This window comes from Macrobrachium rosenbergii, chromosome 1 (assembly GCF_040412425.1).
Source record: "Macrobrachium rosenbergii isolate ZJJX-2024 chromosome 1, ASM4041242v1, whole genome shotgun sequence".
In the NCBI taxonomy this organism is placed as follows: Eukaryota; Metazoa; Arthropoda; class Malacostraca; order Decapoda; family Palaemonidae; genus Macrobrachium; species Macrobrachium rosenbergii.
The window spans coordinates 16,343,508-16,368,266 of record NC_089741.1 but is presented as its reverse complement, the minus strand read 5'-3'; the positions used below and the strand labels follow the sequence as shown (position 1 = coordinate 16,368,266).

The 24,759-nt window shown below is 41.7% G+C and overlaps 1 protein-coding gene across 3 annotated transcripts in view; it reads left to right on the top strand.

The window, feature by feature from the left end:
* LOC136831398 (probable pyruvate dehydrogenase E1 component subunit alpha, mitochondrial) overlaps window positions 1-24,759 on the top strand; it is a 38,072-nt gene that overhangs the window by 5,351 nt on the left and 7,962 nt on the right. For 2 of the 3 annotated variants that reach the window (XM_067092826.1, XM_067092185.1), the window contains 3 exons: window positions 11,514-11,726; window positions 21,827-21,968; window positions 24,142-24,347. In XM_067092826.1, the coding sequence (XP_066948927.1) occupies window positions 11,514-11,726; window positions 21,827-21,968; window positions 24,142-24,347 (561 nt within the window). Of the gene's footprint in view, window positions 1-9,632; window positions 9,722-11,513; window positions 11,727-21,826; window positions 21,969-24,141; window positions 24,348-24,759 lie in introns of those variants that run through there. The other variant, XM_067093588.1, reaches the window with a different exon arrangement.

The window sequence follows — 24,759 nt, the reverse complement described above, 5'->3', positions numbered from 1 at the left end:
ATACCCATATCTGTACCATACCCATACCCATACATTACCCATCCTTATACCCATACCCATATCCTTACCATACCCATATGCATGTCCATTCCATATCCATATCCATACCATACCATACCATACCATACCATACCATTCCCATACCCTCCGGTCGTATACGAACATCACAAAACATGGAAAAGGGAAGGATGGATGGATGTATGAGTTTTAGGGCAAAAGCCCAGGCACTGGGGCCAAAGAAGCCATTCAGCGCCGTAATGGAAACTAAATAAATTATATTATGAAAAATGAGTTAATGAGTGTATGATGAAGATGGTTCATAGATAAATTACAATATGATAAATGAATGAATTAATGAAGAAAATGCTTAATAAATAAATATATATATATCTATGATGTGATTAATTAAATATAATTAAATTTTATTAAAAATGTTTATAGACTTTAACAAGGGGATGAGAGCAGAAATATCTGCTTCATCTCCCAAAATATCACAGAGGGATTTACCTCTAAAATATCTCTCTCTTTGGTTAAAATATCTGGGGCAAGCAACCAGAATGTGCTCCACTGTTAGCATCTCACCACCGCAAGCACACTCTGGGAGGCTGCCCCCTTCTAAAATAAACTGATGGGTCAAATAAGTGTGCCCAATCCTCATTCTGCTTAAAACTATTTCTGTTCGTCTATCCGACTGGAAAGACGAAAGCCACGGCAATATACTATTTCTGATTTTTCTATACTTTCTATTATTGGCAAGAGAAGAAGTCCATCTTTCTTGCCATTTGTTTAAAATATAAGATCTAAAAGGACCTTTTAGGTCTGTATGAGGCACTTTACTAAAGGCTGTTTCTGAATAGACACTAGCACCTTTCGCTTCCCTATCTGCCATCTCATTTCCACAAATCCCCACATGAGAAGGGACCCAACAGAAAGAGACAGATTTACCCAGATAATACAAATGGAAGAGCGATTCCTGAACTTTTTGAACTAATGGATGGAAGCTATTGAATTTTTTTATTGCTTCTAAAGTGCTTTTGGAGTCCGAGTAGATGACGAAATTAGTGTCGCTACTTTCAAAAACTATATCCAGGGCAGAGACTATGGCTGTTAGTTCTGCTGTGAATATGGATGCAAAGTCAGGTAGTTTAGCTGTATATGCTGTATCACCAAGGATAACTGCACAGCCAACACCACTATCCGACTTTGATCCATCAGTATAGATTTTTGTCACATTAGTATGGGCAGTATCGTGCTCCAAGAACTTTCCCCTAATCTCTTCCTCAGGACAGTCTTTTTTGTTATATGCTTTTTTGCACACGGATGCTGCTGGGATAAGCCATGGAGGATACACAGGATGTTTCACTTCCATGACTTTCTGGGATTTAAGATGACTATCCCTAACATCTTCATTTAGTCTAATTTGGAATGGTCTAGAGGCTCTTGTACCAGAAAAGACCCGTGAGTCTGCTTCCCTCAGCACTTGGAAGGAGGGATTTTTGGGAGCACTTTTAATTCTAGCCATGTATCTTAATCCTAGTTCTTGCCTCCTTAGATCAAGGGGAAGTTGGTCTGTATCAACATATATGCTTTCAACAGGCGAAGTTCTAAAAGCTCCTGAGCATATTCTCAGCCCCATATTGTGTACAACGTCCAGTTCCTTCAGCTTGGTTTTACAAGCTGAGGAATAAATCTGACAGCCATAGTCTAGCTTGGATCGACACAACGAGTCATACAGTCTCAGCAGGGATTTTTATCAGCTCCCCAACTAAATCCAGAGACAACCTTTAAAATATTGAGAGATTGTTTAACATTAGTCTTTAAGGCATTTATGTGGCTGGCCCATGTCAATTTCTGGTCAATGGTCATTCCCAAAAATTTTACTTCCTTTTCATAAGGAATGATAGATCCTTTTAAACTAAGGGTGGGAACCTCTTCCACACGCTGGCACCTAGTAAATCTTACAGAAACTGTTTTCGAGGAAGAGAATTTAAAACCATTCTCATCAGCCCACTTTGTAATAGTATTAACAGACCTTTGCAAATGTTTACATACTGACGAGGCATCATATCCTGTGCAGTATATTGCAAGGTCATCAACAAAAAGCGAGCATTTAACAGGTGATGATATTTGTTGCACAATACTGTTTATTGCAACTGAAAAAGTGTCACACTTAACACACTTCCTTGTGGAACACCCTCCTCCTGCACAAAAGGTTGGGAGAGTGTGTTGCCCACTCTAACCTTAAAAATCTCTCTGTTAAAAAGGAATATATGAATTTAATCATTCTTCCACATATGCCCATTTTGTGCAATTGTTTTAAGATGCCAATTCTCCAAGTAGTGTCATATGCTTTCTCTAGGTCGAAAAATACCCGATAGTCTGACATCGTTTGGCAAATCCTTGCTGGATTTGATTGGTCAGCCTCAGCAAAGGATCAAGGGTGGAACGATTTTTCCTGAAACCAAATTGAAATGGAGTTATTAGTCCTTTAGTTTCCAGGTGCCAAACTAATCTGGTGTTTATCATTTTCTCCATCAGCTTACAAACACAGCTGGTAAGAGCTATTGGTCTATAGCTGGTGGCTTGGGAAGCGTCTTTATTAGGCTTTTTTATGGGGACAATTATGGATATTTTCCAGTCCTTGGGTAAAATTCCAGTTTCCCATATTTTGTTTATAATCTTGAGTAGATACTTTTTGGCATCATCTGGGAGGTGTTTAAGCATTTCATATAAAATTGAATCACCCCCGGGAGCTGTTGATTCAGTTGAAGAGAGTGCTTCCCGAAATTCTCTTAAGGAAAATTTGTGGTTGTATGGTTCAGATTTTCCCGAATCAAATTTCAGAGTCATTTCAGCCTTCCGAATTCTCTGAAATTCTAGAGAATAATTATCAGGGCTGGAAACTTGAGAAAAGTGTTTTCCCAGCTCACTGGCAACTTCAGTGGGCTCTGTGATCAGAGTGTTATTGACTTTTAATGAGGGTAATGGTGACGCAACAAATTTTCCACTCAGTTTCCTAATTTTGCGCCACACCACTCTCAATGGAGTTTTGGAATTGATTCCATTGATATAATAAAGCCAACTCTCTCTTTGGCTTTCTTATAAAAACGCGCCGCTGCTTGGCTAACGCACGATTATAGATTAATTTAGACTGAGGGGAGCCACTAGTTTTGTATCGTCGGTAGCACTTCCTAGTGACTTTCCTCAGAGTACCACATGTCTTATTCCACCAGGGAACTGCAGGTCTGCGAGGTTTACCTTTGTCTTAGAGATCGAGCCCTCGGCACTCTTCAGAGTGGATTCAATGAAGTAGTCATAGGCATCCAGGTGAGAATGAAATGACTCAAATTCCTTATCTAGATTGACTCCTTGACTGAACTTGTCCCAGTCAGCATCCTCTACCTTCCACTTAGGTAATGTTTCAGATGGGGCATTTACAGCATATTTCAGATGGATCGGGTAATGATCACTGCCATTCAAATCTTCATTAACAGACCAGTTAAAGTCAAGGTGGATATTTGTTGAAGAAATACTAAGGTCCAGTGCAGAAAGATGATTATGATGAATATTGTGGAAGGTCATTGACCCATTATTATATAGTGCAACATCATTCGTATCAATAAGGTCCTCAATTATTTTCCCTTTGCCGTCTAAACACTGACTTCCCCAAAGGGGGTTGTGGGCATTAAAATCTCCTAATACGAGAAAAGGAGCGGGAAGTTGGTTAATCAAGGACTGAATATCTCCAATGTTAAAAGAAAGGTCTGGTGGGAGGTATAGTGAGCAGACCGTGATCCTCTTTGTCTAAGATGGCAGACACTGCAACCGCTTGGAGAGTTGTATTTAGTTGTATTGTGGAGTGCTGCAAAGACTTATTGATAATAATTGCAGCACCTCCATGAGCACGATCACCAACTGGGGGAGTAGAATTAAACATGGCATAATCAAGTCCAGGGTTGTAAGGAGAATTTCCTATCATTGTTTCTTGCAGGCATACGATCCTGGGCTGAATTCATTCATTAAAACTTTAAGATCTTCAGAACGGGCTCTGAGACCTTTGCAGTTCCACTGGAGGATGTCGTAAGTGAATGTAAAAAAAAGTTAAAAGTACTACTTCCCACTCACTGGAGGAAGTGCGATCCTAGGTTGGAGAGGAAAGTTCTCCTTTATCAGAGGTGGTTTTTTTGATCCCTTTTCGTCCTTGTTAAAGGTCGGGGTTTTTGGCTTACCATCAGATTTTGTGTTATGCCTTTGATGGTCAGGGTGTTCACTGGTCTTCTGAATATTGTTGTTGCTGTTGCTTTGAGTCTTAGGACAGCATGACTGGTAAGCACTCACCTGGCTTTGGGCTTTATATACATTTGGACTCACCTTTCTGGGTGGGGAGATCTCTTCAGCGCACTGAACCCATTTGATGTTTTTATTATAAACCTCATCACTGGGGATGTGTTCCTTGTGCGCTTTCTTGTGGAAGCAGCTGCTACCTTATCCCTGTTGTTAGTGGTAGCAACGACCGAAGGGTTAGAGTTTGCTCTCCTTATTTGGGGCTGTTCCTTCGATTCTTTCTTGGTGGGAATGTTCGCATATGTTTGCAAGCTTTGTTTGGGTGCTGAATCTCCTGCCTTTACTTTTGTTTCCACTTTGTGGTGTAGATTGTCCATGCTTTTTGAAGTGCAGTGTTTGGTACTAGGCTTCAAAGTACTTCGTGATTCAGGGTTCTGATTATTGTTTTCGGCCGATGTAGAAGCAGGTTTCCAGAGCCTACTAGTAGATGTTATTGGAGGCTTTGCTTTATTAGGATTCTTCATCAACCTTATGACAGAAGCATAAGTGGAGTTGGCACTTCTATTCGCTGCCATTACCACCCGCTTTGCTGCACTAAGGCTGATGTGTTCGTTGTCTGCCACTGCCAGCACTTCTTCTTCGAACCTGTGCCTGGGGCAGGTCCTAGAATTTGGAGTGTGGTCGCCTTCGCACTGAAAACAGTACCGGGCTGCTTCACACTCAGGGTTGTCGTGCTCTACAGAGCATACAGAACATCTTTTTTTATTAATACATGAGATTTGAATATGGCCGTATTAAGTAACATTTACGGCATTGTTTTGGCTTTTACGTTTGTATTTTTACCTGCATCCTTTCGTGGCCGACGATGAGGGTGTCAGGTAAATAACTAGAGGAGAAGGTTAGTAGGATGGCTGCATCGCCTCCCAGTTTTTAACTTGGTATATGCAAGGGGGCATCGTTTGAGAATTTCCTCCTCATTAAAGGCATGAAGATCTCTAGAGTATACCACCCCTCTTAAAGTGTTAAAGAATTTATGGGACGAATATGTTCAATATTCCCATCTTCAGGTGGTTTGAATTTGGTTAACAATACTGCTTGCGTCTCGTTTCCTGCTTTTATTAATAAGTTCTTCCCATACCTTTTCAAATTTCCGATGGGGATAGTACCACTTTGTTCTCAATGCATTCGGCACCTTTTATGAGATTATCCCTTCCTCCTAAAGCTAGCAACATGCCAAATTGGGGGGGGGAGTGTTCTGCTGCATGGAGACGATTCACGTTCTTCATCCTTTGGTACAAAATCAAATAGATCGTCATTCACATTTCTCACTGAAAACACCTTCGTGCTGAGTACTGCATCGTTGAGGACATGGCCATGTAATTTCTTCTGAGCCTCATATGCTTCCTGGGAAGAAGAGAATTTAATATAAGCAGAAAAAGTCCGCTTGTCTTTTCTAGATTCAATTTTATTCTTTCTACTTTTCCAAATTGCTTGGCTACACTGAACAAGCATTCATAGTCCAATGATAGGCTAATGTTAGTGCAATAGAGCACTCTATCTAAGTCAATTCCACCAGTTTTGATACCTCCCTGGTGTCTCGGAGTCTGGGTTAGTCCAATGGTCGAGCTCGTGTCCATGTCTACGCCAGAAGTCGTTTCCCGTGCCAGTAAGTCGCCAGATCCAGGAGGGAATACATGAGGCCAAATCCATTTTGAGAGAGCATTTTATATACTGCTTGGTTATATCAAGAAGGCACCGTGGATCAGTCAGGTATTGGGATTCTCCACCAATGGCACAAGTGAGAGTTGACTCCCAATGGTCCACCCCATACCCTACCCTGACGGGATAGCACCAACACGCTTTCAGTGGCCCAGGTATAAGCCTATCCGCCTGCTGAGAGCTCTGCCCCCACCAATGGGGACCGACTCCCCACCGTAAGCATGTTGGTGGGCTTCCGGACAAAAGCCAGGAGTCCCATCCCAAACACCAGCCCCCCCTGGATTCCGATGGGCTGATGCCTGGAGATGGTTCCGCCCTCAAGATAGCAATGGGAGGGTCCCATCACTACCTCTTGGGTCCAAACCATGTCAGGTGGTGACTTAACCACCACAACTCCCACAATTAGCTTCAGATGCCAACCCCTCCCAAAACACGGTCCCTTCTCAGACTCACCTAAGCAGCGAAATTTTTGCAAAAGTGGAAAATTCCACATAATTAATCCAAAATGTTAATAAAAATGTGACATGGAGGAGAAGGATGTAGTAAGAATGAAAATTTCTAGAAAGAAGAGATAGTTCTGACGAATTTAGTTGGATCGGCAGCAGAGTCTCAAGACTAGTGGAGAGGAATCCCAATCAGGTGTCAAGACCCTTCTGCTGGTCCCTAAGCCCCCTACCCACGACAAGGGGTCAGAATCTAGGGGGGGAAAAGGGAAGGGGGACGGGGAGGGAAGAGGGATTGGAAAGGAGGGGAATGGAGGACGAAGGGGGAGGGGATTATCACTTTTCCATGAGGGAGTTGAGGTCCTGGGGAGAGGGGGGATGGTTGTTTAGGAACCATGCTGCTTAAATCGGTTTATCATAAAAACATAAAACTGATACTCATACCCATACCCATATCTGTACCCATACCATGCCATTCACATACCTTCCGGTCGTATACAAACATCATAAAACATGGAAAAGGGAAGCGGGAGGGAAGAGGGATGGAAAAGGAGGAGGAGAGTGGAGGAGGAAGGGGAGGGGAGGGAAGAGGGATGGGAAAGGAGGGGCAAAGGAAGAAGGGGGAGGGGGATTATCCTTTTTCCATGAGGGAGTCGAGGGGGGGTTTGTGTTTAGGGACCACGCTGCCTAAACCGGCTTTTGGGGAGAGAGGGGAGAGGAGAGGGAGGTGGGAGTCGGCTTTTGGGGAGAGAGGGGAGAGGAGAGGGAGGTGGGAGTCGAGATCCCGGGGAGAGGGAGGCTGTTTAGGGACCACCCTGCTTAAACCGGCTTTTGGAAGGGCAGGGAAGTGGGAGGAATGGGGACACACACATGCGGAAACAAAGCCAAGGAAATTAATATAATAGAAGATAGATAGGGTGATCAGGCTGTACGTACATGGTAACTTGGGGAATGTATTGCATGATTGTGTTGCAAGCCCCTGGCACATCTTCATCTCTGATGCATTTAATTATGCTCTGCTGATACTCAATGTTGCACTGGTTTTGAAAAGATTCTTTACTATTGTACTCAGTTTCTTGCTTTTATCCATTTTTATATGTATTTGTTAATGGCTATCACTTGTATGGCACTGTGCATACACTGCATCTCATTACACCTATGTGTCTTCCATTGTGTTAAGTTTGTTGAGTTTAGAAATTGAGCTCATGCTCACTTTGAAAATGCATTTGCCAAGCAGCTTATTGGGGGAATCTCTTACTCATCATACTCATTCCACTTATTTGTTTTGCAACATAACACACTACTGTATTGCATTGGCTGTATGGGACAAGAAATTCAATACTTAAGCTCAAATATATGTGATAAATAAGACTTAATACTTAAGCTCAAATACATGTAGTAAACAAGACCTGTTAAGTTATAGGCATACATTATTACAATTTATCACTTGGTATACAAGTGTTAACCTTGTTATCTAGGCAATTAGAAGTCACCATAGGTTTTCCTGACTGCTTTGGTTTACTGATGATGGTTTTGCTGTAGCAGCTAGGATCTGGTAAGGCAGTGGCGATGGCTTAGAATATATGGAATTAGGTATGTGGGATTCACCAAAATTAAGAAGGATAGGGACAGATTGTAAATACTGTCTTATCTGGGAAAGCTGGAGGGCTTACTGAGTTAGAGGTAAGTCTGGCTTAAAGGTCCTTTTGTGGAATCATAAAATGCAAATTTTGAGTACATTGTAAGATTCATTGGAGTTCACGGAATACTATATTTTTTTATAGTTTTAATGTACTGAGAGTCTTTGTTTTAGTTCTGATCTCAGAAACTATGTAAATGTTTCATAATTACACATGATCTCAGGGCAAGTTTTGTGAGTGGTCAGGCACATCTTTTGACATGTACGGTATTCCAGTTATCAGAATGGTGAGTTAGGGTGTGGAGAAAAGATCTGAAATATTCTCTTGTTTTACAAGAGTTTTGTGGAACACCTCACTGTAGTGAGCACCTGTGAGCTGACCATTAAAGGGGCCCACCTAGAACCAGAATTGGTAATTGACTTGTGTTTATCAAGAGAGGAATAATGGCTATCTATTTTCCTAACAGACAGACCCTCTTCATAACAGCAATTTCCAGTATTTTACATAGCAGCATTTTTCCATCAAGGTTTTAAGGTTGTCATGTTTTAGATGCTATGATGTCCACAGAAAGGAAAGGGGTCATCAAAATTGTATCCCTGGAAGGTTTCCACTTGCCATAGTGAGGGGCTTGAGGAAGCCTTGAGTTGGAGATGAGGGGAATGGCCTGAGTGCACTTCTCTTTGTTGTTTAAACCAGTCAGGTGCCAGGAAAGCCAAGATGTATCTTTGTCAGTTTGCTGATACTTTTCATGAAGCACATAGGCTTATTGCATATCTTTGTCATCTTGAATCAAGGAGAGAAGGAACTATTTTAGGGCAACTGAGGAAGTTGAAATAATCGCATTTCTACAAGTATAGTCTGGAGGTTTGAGAACAAACTTTTAGGAGTTGTCTGTCTTGCTGGCTAGAACCTCTAGCATACTGCTTTCCCCAAACCAGAACATGTATTCTTGAGTGGGAAAACTGAAATAAAACAATTCTCAGCATTAATGTTTTTTGTGGCTTTATGCTGAAGAGTCTTACAGTTTAAGACTTATGGGACTCCTCGAATTGCAACCTGCATTGATATTTGCTCGCAAGCACTTTCAGAGCAAAAGCCGTAGAGAAAGTTACCTGATAAGGTCAGGGAAATTTACGTACATTTTGAGGAAGTCTTCATACACTGAAGAAGTTTTTAGAGTGAGACTGAATAGTGGGAAACTATCCATTTGGTTGCCAGGTGTTTTTTAGTTCTTTGTCAGTTTGTTGAGTGTACTGAGCCTAATTATTAAATAGCTTCTTGGTACTGGTCTCTTCTCTTGTTATTTGCAAACTTCTTTGATGACCATGAGGGGTCTCTCAATGTAGACTCATATGGTGCTTCCTAAATGAAAAAAACTTTTACATAATATTCCTTTTGAAAGTAGATTTCTTCATTCATTGGCCAAGCAATATAGGAGTTTAATTTTTCATTCCTTCAACCTAATGTTAGCCAATTCAAGAAGAACCTTGTCTCACCCCAGTGGCTTTTTTCAATGTAATGCTGATTGTTTCTCGTTACAGCATTGTCAGATCGTATATCTTATAGAGATTTAACTCTCTATTTCAAACTCCAGTGACACCACACCTCAGTACGTTTCACTGGAACTTTCAGATTGTAAGTCTTCATGAAGCTGTAGAGATTGTTGAGTCATCTCTATGAAATAATGGGTTTTATTGAATAGCTACAGATCAGTATGCTAGATGTAGAAAGAAATCAGCTTTAAGCTTGTACTTAGCCAAGGAGACCTTTTTCTGAATTTAATGCTGAAGAATGTTTCTGTACTTATTAACTTATCACATAGGCTCTGCTTTAGACTATGTTTATCTGGAAATTAAGTCAAAATTACCACATAGGCTCTGCTTTAGACTATGTTTATCTTGAAGTTAAGTCAAAATTTCTCTATTCATTGATCTTGTCAAGCACTCACATGTCTTGCATCCTCTTCAACTTTCCTTTGCACAATCTCTGCATCAGAGAAAATGTCCACTTGGCTGCCTTTCTTCCCATGTCCTCCTGCATTAGGAATGGGTTCATGAATAATGTGGAATTGAGTTTGCTCTTCAGTACAGTACCTTTAACAGGAAAAAAGTTCTCATACACGAGTCCCCTTAAATGGGACCATACTTAGATTCTTGTATGTCTTGTAACCTCCTATTCATGGGATCCCCAAGAAAGCTTCTCTGTAAGCCATGGCTAACAAAATAGCATCCTTTAAATATACTGCATTGCCAGCATATTGGTGAATTGCATGTAGCTTGGCAATATGTCTAATTTAGGCAAATTAATTTTTTTTTTTGCTGATCTCATCCCAGTTTGACAGTGCATTTCTACACTGGTGATTTTTATTTTGTTAAAACAGATTGTAGGTACAAGCCAATATACAAGCATTACAGTTTAAGAGCAATGATTCATAATCAGTTTTGAGGCAGCTGTTACACATACCGTAGGAATAAGTTGATTTTCAAAATTCTGGATTAATCATCCCAATGGTAGTATTTTTGATTTGTGCTTAATATGTACAGTAGGTACTGCTGCTTTAGCACTATTCCATAACTTCCATATTCATGCTTCTTATCGTCTTTACTCTTTCTAGTGTATAATTTATCACTTTTTTCATAATGATAGATCATGGTTCTAAGTTGTCTGTCTTGTCAGCCATCTGATATAAAAATTTGAAAAAGCAAAGAATGTCAACAGTAACAATATGCACAGAATGAATATAAAATAACCCAAGTTTAAATATATGCATGTATTTCTAAGTTTTCATATATTATTTCACGTGTGGTGCTTAGGGTATATTATGTTGTGCCATTTTACCCACTTCGATATTTTCTGGTTACCTTGAGAAATTGTAATAGAACTTGTATTCCATACTTGTATATTTTGGCATTATCATCCATTTAAATTTTTTATTCTTGTGGTGAAGAATTCACAGTTCCACTGTGTTTTTAACAAGAACTCCAGGATAATTCCGTTTCCCTGAGACTTGTGAAGTATCTCTTTCATTCTATGTATATTTTTTGATGCCCTATTTTATCTATGTTACTTAAATGTGTTTTTACATATATGTTTTATGAAATAGTGAAATCTTGAAATATGAAAATCTAAGATCTGAAACAAATAATTTTGGGTAGACATACTGTTGAAAAGTTTTACTGTGTAGAAAAAGTTAAGTATACCTTAGTTTAACCAGACCACTGAGCTGATTAACAGGTCTCCTAGAGTTTAGTAATTTAATGCAGATATGTTTCAAATATTATTATAGTGTGAAATTCATTCAGTTATTTTGATCAAGATATTTTGTAAAGTGTTTGACATTTTTCTAAGAAAAAGTTTCAATATTTTTTTTGTACATCATTCTTTATACAAGTATTTGCTTCTTACGTATTGGCTTTCTATTTGACAGAGGCTTTTGTCACCATTCATGACATCCTCAGTTCGTAATGTAACTGACGGGAAGACAGCAACTTTTGAAACTCGTCCTTATAAACTTCATAAGCTTGATGAAGCACCCAGTGCCACTTCTTCATGCACCCGTGAAGAAGCTCTGCTTTATTACAAACAAATGCAAATGATTAGACGACTTGAGTCAGCTTCTGGAAATCTTTATAAGGAAAAGGTATGTGGGTCGTGTCAGCTGTTCATATTACTTTCTTAAAAAGGTTATGGCTTCAGTTTTCAGACATATTTGCTTTAAAGAGTATATGAAATAAGTTTTATTACAAACCCATTAATCTTGTATAGCCTTTTTCCATGTGAAATGGACCAAGACACTCCAACTTATAAAAGATTGAAAGAACCCCGTCTATGCATGTGCCAGGTAACTCCACTGGTTCACAAAACTGTTTGCTCATTCCTCTCTGCATCTTTGTAGCTGTTTGGCTTCTTTGGATCAGTGCAGTAACGCCAAGATGGCAATGGAGAAGCTGCACTCTGACATTTCAGTTTCTTTCCAAGTCCTACTGGTGTCTGCAAAGAGATGTGAAGTTAAGCCTTTGGGCAAAGCTGTACTGTTGACGTCTTCCAATGCCTGCTGGAGCATCTGTTATTCTTCCTCCTTGTCTGTCTCTCAAGCTTTGGCCCAAAAGAAGATCTAGGGGAAGAAGGAAGGAGGATTGAGGCTCGTAGTCCTCCTCACCCAACACCATAAGTTGAGTGATGCCTATCATGCCATTTGGTAATGCGGCAACAACAGATGGGGCCATGGGCAGTGTATGTCCTTTGAGGTGATTACAAGCTTCCTTTTAAGGATTAACATCCTTCTCTTTCCCTCTAACATTTTTCATTCTCAGCCTTTGCTCCATAATAGATGAAAACTCTCTCTCTCTCTCTCTCTCTCTCTCTCTCTCTCTCTCTCTCTCTCTCTCTCTCTCTCTCTCTCTCTCTCATGTTCCAGTGTGCGAGAAAGACTTGCTAGAAGTTGATAAAGACTTGTTGGCACTTTCTTTTGGAGAGGTTGACTTGCAGCTAGAGACCAGTTTGGGTTTAGTGTGCAATGATATCTTGATGACTGGCTGATCCTGTTGTCTTGCTAGGAGCATTTACTTATGGATCAGGATGACTGCTTTCATTTTGTCTGGGTCTTGAGATAGTGATAAAATGATAAATTTGGAAAATTCTGACCATCAGCCTTAAGTTAAATATAACTTAGTTTTACCAGACCACTGAGCTGATTAACAGCTCTCCTAGGGCTGGCCCGAAGGATGAGACTTATTTTATGTGGCTAAGAACCAATTGGTTACTTAGCAACAGGACTTACAGCTTATTGTGGAATCAAAACCACATTATAGCGAGAAATGAATTTTTACTTATAGGACTTACCTGGTAGTTACATATAGCTGTCGTCTCTGACGCGCGGCAGAATTTTAAATTTCGCGCTAGCGCTAAAAACACCTAGGTGATCCCTCTACCAGCGCCCTCTATAGGTAACAAGGAACTATCCCAACAATGTTCTAGAACCCATTAAGTTTTCTGCCGAGAGACCGGTAACACGGTCTCGTTTTGTGGTTGAATTTTTTGTCTGCAATTTATACTTAAGTATTTCTTTGTGGTTTTTTTTTTTGCTAGCTAGCGCTTTGCTTTTGTGGTCGGAATTAATTCTTTGTACAATATGTCTGATTCTGGTTCCCAGTATAGATATTGTGCTTTAGGCTGTAGGACTCGTTTGCCTAAAAGGCGACTATCGACCCCATTCAGTTTGCTCTTCATGTAGGGGTAAATTTTGTAATTCAGAGAATACATGTGAGGAATGTATGCATCTAACAACGGATGAATGGTCAGCCTTAGAAAAATATCTACGGAAGTTAGAAAAGGACAGAGTTAGGAAAGCTTCGCAGAGGTCATCATCTGCTAAGTCTGTAGGGCAGGTAATTCAATCTGTTAACCCCTCTCCTATTAACTCTCCTTTGTCCGACCCTGTTGATCCCAATCCTATCACCGTGTCAGAGTTAAAAGTCCAAATGGACACTAAATTTTCAGCTGTGCTTTCAGCCATCCAGACGATGGGCCAAGCCATTGAAAAATTGGCTCCTCGAAGTGAAGTGTTAGTGGAGGAGGTGTCTGTTCGGCCCACTCGTTCTCCCAGGTCTAGACCTCTGTCGGACTCCCCTGGTTCAGGGAGAGGGCATGTCGAAAACCGAAAGGAGGCGAGTGGGGCTTGCTCCCGAGCAGTCACCCCCTCAAGTATTCCTGTTGTGCATTCCCAGGATGCTTCCGCACGCCATAGAAAAGGCGCTGCTGGGGATGTGTCTTCTAGTGGTGATGATTCGTTGACTCTTCCTCGAAGTGGGCGCTTCAAGCATTCTTCTCGCCCTCTCAAGAGGTCTCGCGCCGTCTCTCCTGCAGCGATTCCGAAGAAAAGATCGTTGACGGATCCGCATGCGGGCTGTAGCTTCTGGGAGGATCCTGAACCTTTTTCCTCCTCCTCTTCAGTAGATCAGCCCCCTCGTCGGAAGGAACCTACGCGTACTATTGCCCGTAATAAGCGTGTTTCCGTTCCAGGAGCGTCTACATCTCGTCCAGCCTCATCGCAGATAGTGCCTCCTCCTACTACCGGTCAACAAGATCCCCGTTTTGTCGCTCAAGTCACGGACAAATTGACGGATCTTATTCAGTTCTTTTGTGGCGCTCGTGCTGCTTCGGGAGCACCTGTTGCGGAGACACTTCCTTCGAATGCGCCACAAGTCTTGACTCAAGAGCCTCCCACTTCGCATGCACCAATGAAGAGGCTCAACCAGACGCTTCAGCATTCTTCTCTGGCTCCGGATTCGCCACGTTCGGTTGACGTAGCGCCACTTCAGCATGGCGCGGCGCCACTTCAGCTTGGCGCGGCGCCACTTCAGCTTGGCGCGGCGCCACACTTGACGGATTCGGCGCCACACTTGACGGATTCGCGCCACATCGGCATGGTCGTAAGACTTTAGATTCCATACGACCTACTTTTCGTCAGGAAACTGTTCCTGTGCACCAATTGTCTCCTGTGTCTTCTGTAGACGAAGAAATCGAAGAAGATGTAGAAATAGAAGAGGACTTTCCAGGAATCAAGGAGAAATCTTCGGGTTATAAGGAGTTACTCAAGTTTTTCGTGGAAAACTTTGGGGACTCTTTTAAGCCTTCGACTCCGGCTTCTCCCAGATCGCAGTTTAAGAGGGATAACGCCTCGGATCCAGCTCCTTTTACACGCCTAGTTTTGGCGATTTCGGCCAAGAAGGCTATCAAGAAAATTAATTCCTGGCTCTCAGACAAGAGAGAGCAAGGCAAGAGTATGTTTTGTCTTCCACCCTCCAGATTGGCTCATCGCAGCCGCATGTGGTACGAGACTGGAGAACGTTTTTCTTTGGGTGTGTCTGCCTCCGCTCAAGGAGACTTCTCCAGTCTAGTGGATTCAAGTCGTCACACAGCTCTTCAATCAGCGAAGATCTTTTTCACGCAGTCAGAGTTGGATCATCTTCTCAAGAGTATTTTTCGCTGTTGTGGAGGTCATCAGTTTCCTTGATTGGTCAGTGGCGGCTCTGGCTAGGAAAGTCAAAGAATTCGGACTTTTCGGATGCGCGGTCGACGGATTTCACTTGGTAGTCGACTGCATAGACAAGGGGGTATGCGATTGTGCCTTGGAGCTAACCGGTTTTTGCAACCGGAGTTCTGAAGAAACGTCAACTCTGGTGCTCTTTTTTGGCGAAGGTGTTTCCCGCAGCCAGAGGTCTGCTCTCCTCTTTGCTCCTTTGTCGAAGGACCACTTGTTCCCGAAGGAATTAGTTCGAGAGACTGCTGAAGCTCTCACACAAAAAGCTACACAGGACCTGTTGGCTCAGTCAGCAAAGAAGCCAAGAAGACTACTCCGGTAGCTACTTCCACCAAAACTTCGGTGTTTTGGACACTTCCAAGGCGTTCAGGGGGCAAGTCTGCTTCGGCCCTTTTCCAAGTTTCGTGGGAAAGGAAAATCTTCTACTCGACCTTCCAATTTTCAACAAAAGAAATGAGTGTGCTGTCCTCCACATAGCAGTAGGTGCCAGACTCCAGTCGTTCTCGGAAGCCTGGCAAAAGGTCACTCAAGATCCTTGGACCTTACAGGTGATCTGAGAGGGGTACTCCATCCCATTCCAACAAAAGCCCCCTCTATCGGACGCTCCAGTCGTTTTTCCAACATACTCCAACGACTCTCAGAAGTTTTGCACCCTTCGAGAAGAAGTAGAAGCACTACTAAGAAACAAGCCATCGAGTTAGTGCCGACCCCATGCTCTCCGGGGTTTTACAACCGTCTCTTTTAGTTTCAAAGGCGTCGGGAGGTTGGAGGCGGTTCTAGGCGTGGCGCTTTGAACGTTTTTAAAAAGAAGACGAAATTTTTCGATGGAAACGACAGAGTCAGTGTTAGCATCTCTTCAACCGGGCGACTGGATGGTCTCGATAGACCTCCAGGATGCGTGCTTCCACGTTCCTATCCATCAGGAATCAAGGAAGTTCCTGAGGTTTGTTTTCCAAAGCAAAGTTTTCCAGTTCAGAGCTCTTTGTTTTGGACTGTCAACTGCACCTCAAGTGTTTACAAGAGTTCTGTCAACGGTGGCGAAGAATCTTCACTTACAAGGAATAAGGATGTCAATGTATCTGGACGACTGGCTTCTGAAAGCACACTCCAAAGCCAAATGTGTGGAGGACCTAATGAAGACATTATCTCTGGTAAAGGAACTAGGCCTACTAGTCAATGTTCGAAATCGTCCCTGTCACCATCACAGCAGATAGTTTATTTGGGAGTGAGAATGGACTCTCTGACTTTTCGGGCTTCTCCATCAATACGGAGAGAGTAGAGTCTTGTCTAAGCATGATAGACGACTTTCTACATCGCGAGGTTTGCTCAGCCAACCAGTGGATGAGCTTACTGGGGACCTTAGCCTCGATGGAGAAGTTCGTAAAACTGGGGAGACTCAAGATGAGGCCTCTGCAGTTTTATCTACAAAGCCAATGGCCACATAAAACCCATCCGTTCCTTTCTTTTCAAGATCTCAGATCAGATCAAGAAGGAGCTGTTCTGGTGGAATTCAAGGGAAAGGCTACAGGAGGGAATTTCTCTTTTATCAAGAACCCAGACCTCACACTCTTGTCAGGCGCTTGGATCAGGGGTGGGGGCGACTTTAGACAACAAGGAATGTTCGGGCCTGTGGCAGGAAGAGCAGAAAGAACTGCACATAAATGTGAAAGAACTGAAAGCGGTACATCTAGCCCTGATACAATTTCAGCAAGAAGTAAAAGGCAAGGTTATTCTAGTTCAGTCGGACAACACGACAGCTCTTGCTTATATCAAGAGGCAAGGGGCACTCATTCCTTCTCCTGTATCAGACGACCAAGGAACTTTTAGAATGGTCGGAAGAGAACGAGGTCACGTTATTGACCAGGTTCATAAAAGGCGAGAGGAATGTAACAGCGGATCTTTTAAGCAGGAAGAACCAAGTCTTGCCCACGGAATGGACCTTACATCCGCAGGTTTGCAAACGATTGTGGAATCTGTGGGGTTGTCCGCTAGTAGACCTATTTGCAACAGACAGAACAAAACGCCTCCCAGTATATTGCTCCCCAGATCCGGACGACAAGGCACTTTGGGTGGATGCAATGACAATGAGTTGGGATTGCCTAGATCTTTTACGCTTTTCCACCGTTCAAAATTATCAGGAAGGTCTTGGAAAGTTCAGGAACCACAAGAACACCAAGATGACTCTAATCGTTCCTTTCTGGCCATCGAGGAATGGTTCCCAGATCTTCTTCTCCTCCTCCTGCAGATTTTCCGAGGATCCTCCGTCGAGGAAAGATCTACTCAGACAACCCCACTTCCTGAGGTTCCATCAGAACTTGTCCGCTCTACGGCTTGTCGCCTGCAGACTGTCGGCGACTCCTCAGGAAGAGAGGTTTTCAAAGGAGGTTGCAAAGCGCTATTGCGCGACCCAGAAGAAAGTCTTCGGCGCAGTATACCAGGCTAGATGGAATCAGTTTAGAACCTGGTGCAATAGACATGGAGTTTCGTCTTCTAAAACCTCTCTAAATCAAATAGCTAAGTTCTTGCTATCCCTTTTTAAGGAGAAAGGATTGTCTTTGAGCACGATTAAGGGTATCGATCTATGCTTGCTTGGTATTTAAGCACAGAGGTCTAGACATCTCGAACAATCAGGATCTAACAGATTTACTTAAGTCTTTTAATACCTCGAAGACGAAAGTTCCTAAACAAATAGCATGGAATTTGGACATCGTCCTTAAATGGATTTGTTCAGATCAATTCGAGCCTTTGGCAAATGCATCGCTGAGAAACTTGACTAAGAAAACTATTTTTCTAGTAACACTCGCAACAGCCAGGAGGGTGAGTGAGGTTCATGCATTGGACAAAACTATTGGTTTCTCTCAAGGAAAAAGCTGTTTGTTCTTCCTCTCTTAGGTTCTTAGCGAAGAACGAAGATGCGTCCAGACCATGGCCGAGGTCTTTCAGCATTAAGAGCCTTTCAGATCTTGTGGGAGAAGGAGAACAAGAGAGATTGTTGTGCCCGGTGAGAGCCTTAAAGTTCTATATTCACCAACAAAAGGTATCAGGGCTCTTCGAGAACTTGTGGTGTTCTGTGAGAAACCCGTCAAGACCACTTTCTAAGAATGCTCTTGCTTTCTTCTTAAGAGAAGTTATTTCAGAAGCCCATGTGAATTGTCAGGACTCAGACACGGGAACTCTGAAAGTGAGAGCACATGAGATAAGAGCTGTAGCTACTTCTTTGGCTTTCAGGCACAACCTCTCAGTGCAAAAGATTGTGAATTCTACATTTTGGCGATGTAAGTCGATCTTCGCATCGCATTACTTGTCAGAATTGAAGACTGATTTTGACAATGGCAGTACCTTAGGGCCTTTAGTAGTTACTGACACGGTGGTGGGTGAGGGAGAAAGAGGGCAACCCTATCCGACTAACATTTTCTCCTTGAAGTTGGAAATTGAGTTTGGTTAGCGTTGTTTTGTAGGTACTATGTTGTTGGTTTAGGAGTACCTACAATCTTTTAATTTTATGGTTGAAAGTTTTTAATTTTATATTTTGGTGATGGAGGTGATCCCTTATTGTTAATTTGGTTCTGCGCCCAGAGCAAAGGGCATACTAAGTCTTGTCCGTCACGGCGTTGTCCTCTCACGGCAAGTACTAACAGATTGTATCTGACACCGGATCCTTTATATCCTGTCTATACAATCGAGGGATAAGCAGACTACAGAGGCAGTAACCACTGAGTCAGCAATCCTTCAAGGTAAGGAACTAAAATTCATGTTTTTGATTTCTAACAATATATGTGGCTGACATGATCCCACCCCCTCTAAAGGTGCCAATCAGCTATATGTAACTACCAGGTAAGTCCTATAAGTAAAAATGATATTTTTATGATAAAATAAGGTTTTACTTATACTTACCTGGTAGTTACATGAGTAAACCCGCCCACCTCCCCTCTCATGTCAAGTGGGCTTAAAACTTAATGGGTTCTAGAACATTGTTGGGATAGTTCCTTGTTACCTATAGAGGGCGCTGGTAGAGGATCACCTAGGTGTTTTTAGCGCTAGCGCGAAATTTAAAATTCTGCCGCGCGTCAGAGACGACAGCTATATGTAACTACCAGGTAAGTATAAGTAAAACCTTATTTTATCATAAAAATATCATTTCTATCACCAGAAATAAATTCCTCTAACTCTCCATCAGCCGGCTGGGGGAATTGAACTCCGGCCCATCGAGTGACAGTCTGAAGCTCAACCGACTCAGCCAACAAAGGGCTACCATCAGCCTTAACAGATGAAGTACCCAGGCATGTTGACTGACATAGTAAGTGGTAAGAATCTTATCTGCATACTCTTGGATCAACAAGTTCAGGAAGGTGTCATTGCAGTTCTGGTCTTGACAGGAATAATCAGCTTGGTTTTGGGAAAATATTTTGTTACCTGTTGTCCCCAGGAGAGGCTCATCCCATGTGGGTGACTCCACTTGTCTTTGCTACAGTGGTGTCCAAAGTGGCAGTGGTTACTTGCTTCTGATCTTCGGACACTTCTCATGCCCCTGAGTTAGGAGGTGAAGGATGTTCTTATGTAGTGGAGGGACAGCAGGGATTTTGGGGGAGTTCTGTTGAACTACCCACCTCTGGAGATGCTCCTGCTCTCATATTCATTGAAGGAAGGGTTGGGAGCATACTTGAGTGTATGATTCTCACTCGTGCAGCATTTCTGGTAACACAATCATTCAGGGATCATTTGATGGGTCATTTGATAGTGCTGAGGAGCAAGAACAAGACTTGGGTAAATATGTCAGCAAGCAAGGCCAGTTGGTAAAGGTGATTCTTCACACCATTGAGCTGTTAGCCAGGCATATGCCTGTGGTTGGAATGTAGTGGCAGGCAAGTTCAGTCACCAGGGGAAGGTTGTATGGTCATAGTGGTCCCAGCGAGCGCATGTGGCGTAAAAGCTGCTTGAGTTTTGAGGAATGCTGGTAATCAATTTGCTCACCACACTTTTAAACATGGAGCACCTAGCATTTTGCTCTCCTGTTCTGGACCCATTTGGTTCACTGTAGGATGCCTTTCAATACCCATGGGACAACATTGATGTGTGGGCCTTTTCCCCATTCAGCCTGATCCATTGAGTGGTCAGTTGTGTGTGAATCATGCTTTGTCTCAGGGTGCTTCAGATGGCGCTTTGGCTACAAGCCAAGTGGTATCTCAGTCTGTTGAACTCATCAAGGCTGTGAGATAGCTATCTCCATGTCCTGTGCTGCCACTTACATTTTTTTTTATGTTAAGGGACTATCCAACAATTCCTTCAAGAGAAAGACTTTTCTTGCAGGACTGCACATGAGATATCCAGTACTGTTTGGTAAGTTCACAGCAGATATCTGTTGGGTGAAGTAGGCCATCTTCTGTCTTTTGGCCATGGGAGGGATATCTGTAGTTGGAGGCACTTGTCAGGAGATCACTGTCTGTCTCCAGCAAGACATGCTCCATCCTTATGAGGAGCTTTTAGAGGCGCATAGGACTAGGCACTTTAGATTTAAGTTTTGACTAATTTTCATTAATATTGACAGGCACAAGACATAGGTGTCCAAGAACACCATCTCAGTCTGGTTTTGGAAGTTCATCAAACATGTACGAGTATCGGGTGAGGGTGACTGCTCCATACTCCTGGCAGAGGCCCTTGAATTCTGGTGCATTGCTCCCTCCTTGGTGTTCAAGGAGAACATTTTGGTTTTCATGTATTGAAGGCAAGAATCTGCTGCTGCACACTACCTTCATCTTGTACATCATGGACATTGCCCACAAGTCCTTGGCCACCTCCTTAGGACCTGTGGTGGCTGTTCAGCGTTTATAGCTGTTGAAGTGACATTGGCCAGAAAAGCATCTTGCTTAAGATTCATGGTTGGAATGAAAGTGGGTTTAATGAAGAATGGTGTTTCTCTGTCGTAAATGTGACTCCTTCCATCTCCATGTAAACAGGTGGAGTGGGGTTGGCATTAAAGCATTATCATCTTTGGTCCTAATTGTGATATTGCCACATTTCTAAACCTGGATTCTCCCAGGTATCCTAGAACAAAATTACAAGAAAAGCAAACTCTAGTATAGGGTTTTGTAAGCCTTGACATCATACATGCTTGGCTACGAAGGTGGTTAAAGGACTCATCCCTTCCCCTGCTCCAGTGTTTGAATGAGAAGCTAGTATTTCTGGTTGGGACTAAAACAGTTATGTTCTTGAGACAACCCACATGAGTTTTCATGTAAAATTCAAAGGTCTGTATCACTGTAATATCAAATCTCAGTTGTAGGGTGATTTGCTTTTTTCACAGATGCAAACCTAAAGGCTTATCTTAATACAACATCTAACCGACTCCACCTTTGTTACTGTTGCCAAAGGAAAAAAGTATTAACAGTCGAGGGAGGGCAGTGCCTCCACTCTCTCACTTGCTTTGTTACCAGGCTTCGACAATCTGACCAACTTTTGCTGAAGGTACATCTATGACAAATACAAATTATCCTGAATTCACTATATTTGTAGAATTTTTGAGTTCTTAATGAGTTATTTTTGATAAAGAATCTGTTAGAATTTTTTTTTTATTATAGTTCAATCTAAATTGTATTTTCTGAATTACTGTATTACAAAAAATTTATGCCATGCACTTTTAGTATCTGTAGTGCTGTTGCAGATCACGAATTGAAAATTCTTATCTTTTTTAATTGTTCCAGGCTATTCGTGGATTTTGTCACCTGTACAGTGGTCAAGAAGCTATTTGTGTTGGAATTAAAGCTGCTCTGAGACCAGTAGATTCAGTAATCACAGCATACCGAGACCATGGTTGGGCCTATGTTATGGGTTGCTCAGTTTTAAGTAAGTTTTTTAACACTGATCTAGACAAAAATCATGCCTTACTGTTTTGTGTAAAAGACGTTGTAATTCTTTTTGTGGTTCCACATTCAGGCCATTACTTTTATGGATGTGATTGGATGTAAATGTTCATAGACCTTAACATTTAATAATATATCTTATTTTCTTGAAAATTAACTTCCAAGTACTGTACAGAGAATTTTTGGAAATTTTCTATATTCAGAACTAAAAGTTAGTAGTTTCCTATAAGTGAGAGCATGCATACCGCACGTTATACCCAGAATTTACGTAAAGATACAAAATAGGTTTTGATGTTGATGGTTGTTCATTAGTGAGTGAGGCTGCCTTACAGCATAGGTTCAGCACTCCTTCTGTGGCTCTTCACACTTCTTTTCACTTGGTATCCATTGAGTGCACTTTACTTTTTGCATGGCATTGTCTGAGAATTAGTCTGTTATAGGTGCTGAATTTCAACAACCAATTTTTTTGTTTAATTTTGCATCTACATATGTCGGTATTCGGTATCCTTATTTCATTGTCATTAAGTCAGTTTCCATATGGGATTGATATCCCTGTGGCAATTTGTGCATGTTTTTTAGGCTGTAACTGTTTTGAGTTATGTCATTAGTTAAATTATTTTAATGAGATCACTGATCACATTTCTGGACTCAGTTCTCATCCAAAGGATTTTTATTTAAATTAGAGATGAAGACTGGAGCAAGATAGGAGTTAAAGAAGTTGGACAACTTGGTGGGAAGAGATTAAAAGTAAAAAGCAGGCAGTGATGCAGTTTGGGATGAAGGTATGCTGCAAATAACATACAGTACAGTCTGCTTGTACTGCATAAGTTTAACTGTGAACTGTTCCCGATTATGGGCAAAATTTTAAAAATTAAGTCCTACTTCAGATGTGCTTTTTATTCTTTTAGGATATTTATTTTTGTTATTTTGGAATAATTATGTAGGTTTAGCTGGAGGGAAAACTTTTGCTGATTTTCATGACTAGCCATGCCTTCATCCATCTTGTTCTTGTAAGATGTAGTATACTTCCGTAGTGTAAGTTTCTGAGGCTGGTTGGAAGAACTTTGGGGTTGGGGTAAGGTCTGCCGAGCCTTCATTCAAGGGAAAGAGGAAGATTTTGAAAGATGCCAACATGTGGATAATTGAAGTGTTTTACATGCCCATACAAGTGAACCCATGCACCCTGAACCTCTTCTGGAATGTACCATTGGTGTGTGTGTGTATGTGAGTGTAGTTCTAAACAAGAGATCTGTTTTGCCACCTTATATCCACAATTATTTCAGTCTATAAAGATGGGTGTGTAAGTGTTCCTGCAGCCGGAACCTCAGGGATTCTTTATCTGTCAGCATCAAGATTCAGGTCTCTTTGCTTTTTGCCATTTGATTAATTATCTTATTACTGCTGAGGTGCATAATTCTGTTCTCTTAAAAGACAAAAAACTAAAAATCTTCTGTGTGGTCTTGGTGGCAGGGAGTGTTATAACCCAGTATCTGGTCTAATATCTTAACTGTTGGTATGAGACAATACCAACACAAGAAAAGGATCTGATTTTAGCACTTTTAACTGATGACTCAGTACTAAGATTCAAGGTAGATGAGGCAGCAAGATGCAAATTTGCACACCTGGCATTATCCATTTGTTGTAATATACTCCCTAGACAAAAATTATGGTCATATATATATATAATTTTAATAACTCCAGCTGACATAGCTGAGAGATGTGTTTTACAAGAAAAACTCATTTAGGTATCCTTTACAATATTGTTCTCGTGGAAGGTTATTTAATACATTATTGCTAAAACATGAAGTGTGTTTGTTGAATTGAGATATAAGAAGGGAAAGATTATAAGTGCTTTTTTAATTTGTTGAAGATATTGTAGCCTTACAGGAATGGCTTGAATACATTTGTTTGATTTTATGTGACTGAGATCCAGATAGAAGAGTTTTTAGATATCATTTTTAAAGGTCTTGAAGAATAATTTTTCATGATTGTAAAGAGTTTTCTAGGTATCTCATTTACTGTATTAGCAACTGAAACTCAAAAAAAGCCATGTATTATTTTTTTAATGGTATGAATATGAAAACCTATGACACATTGAAACATCCCACTGGTAAATGCATATCTCTTCCTCAAGATTGGTGTTTTTTTATCTATAGGTATACTGGCTGAACTGACTGGTAGGACGCAAGGTATGGTCCGTGGCAAGGGAGGCTCCATGCATATGTATACCAAAAACTTCTATGGAGGGAATGGTATTGTTGGAGCTCAAGTTCCTGTTGGTGCAGGTGTGGCCCTAGCAAATAAGTACCTGGAAAATGGGGGCATTTGTGTTGCTCTCTATGGTGACGGTGCTGCTAATCAGGTATGCATTACTAGTTTAGATATACAGGCGGTCCCCGGTTTACGACGGGGGTTCCGTTCTTGCGCCGCGTCGTAACCCGAAAATCGTCGTAAGCCGGAACATCGTCGAAAATCGTCAAAAATCCTAAGAAAACCTTACTTTTAATGCTCTGGGTGCATTGAAAACGATGTAAACTGCATTATTATTGAGTTTTACATAAAAAAAACCTTCAAATTATGATTATTCTGCCATTTTGGGGCCATATTTCTTCCGTCGGATCGGCGCGACGACGCCGTCGTAACCCGAACATGCGTCGTAAGCCAGGAAATAATTTCTGATGAATATATTTGAAAAGCGCCGAACCTCGGAACGTCGTAAGCCAGAACCGTCGTAAACCGGGGACTGCCTGTATGTTCAGTTTTTTTTTAAATCT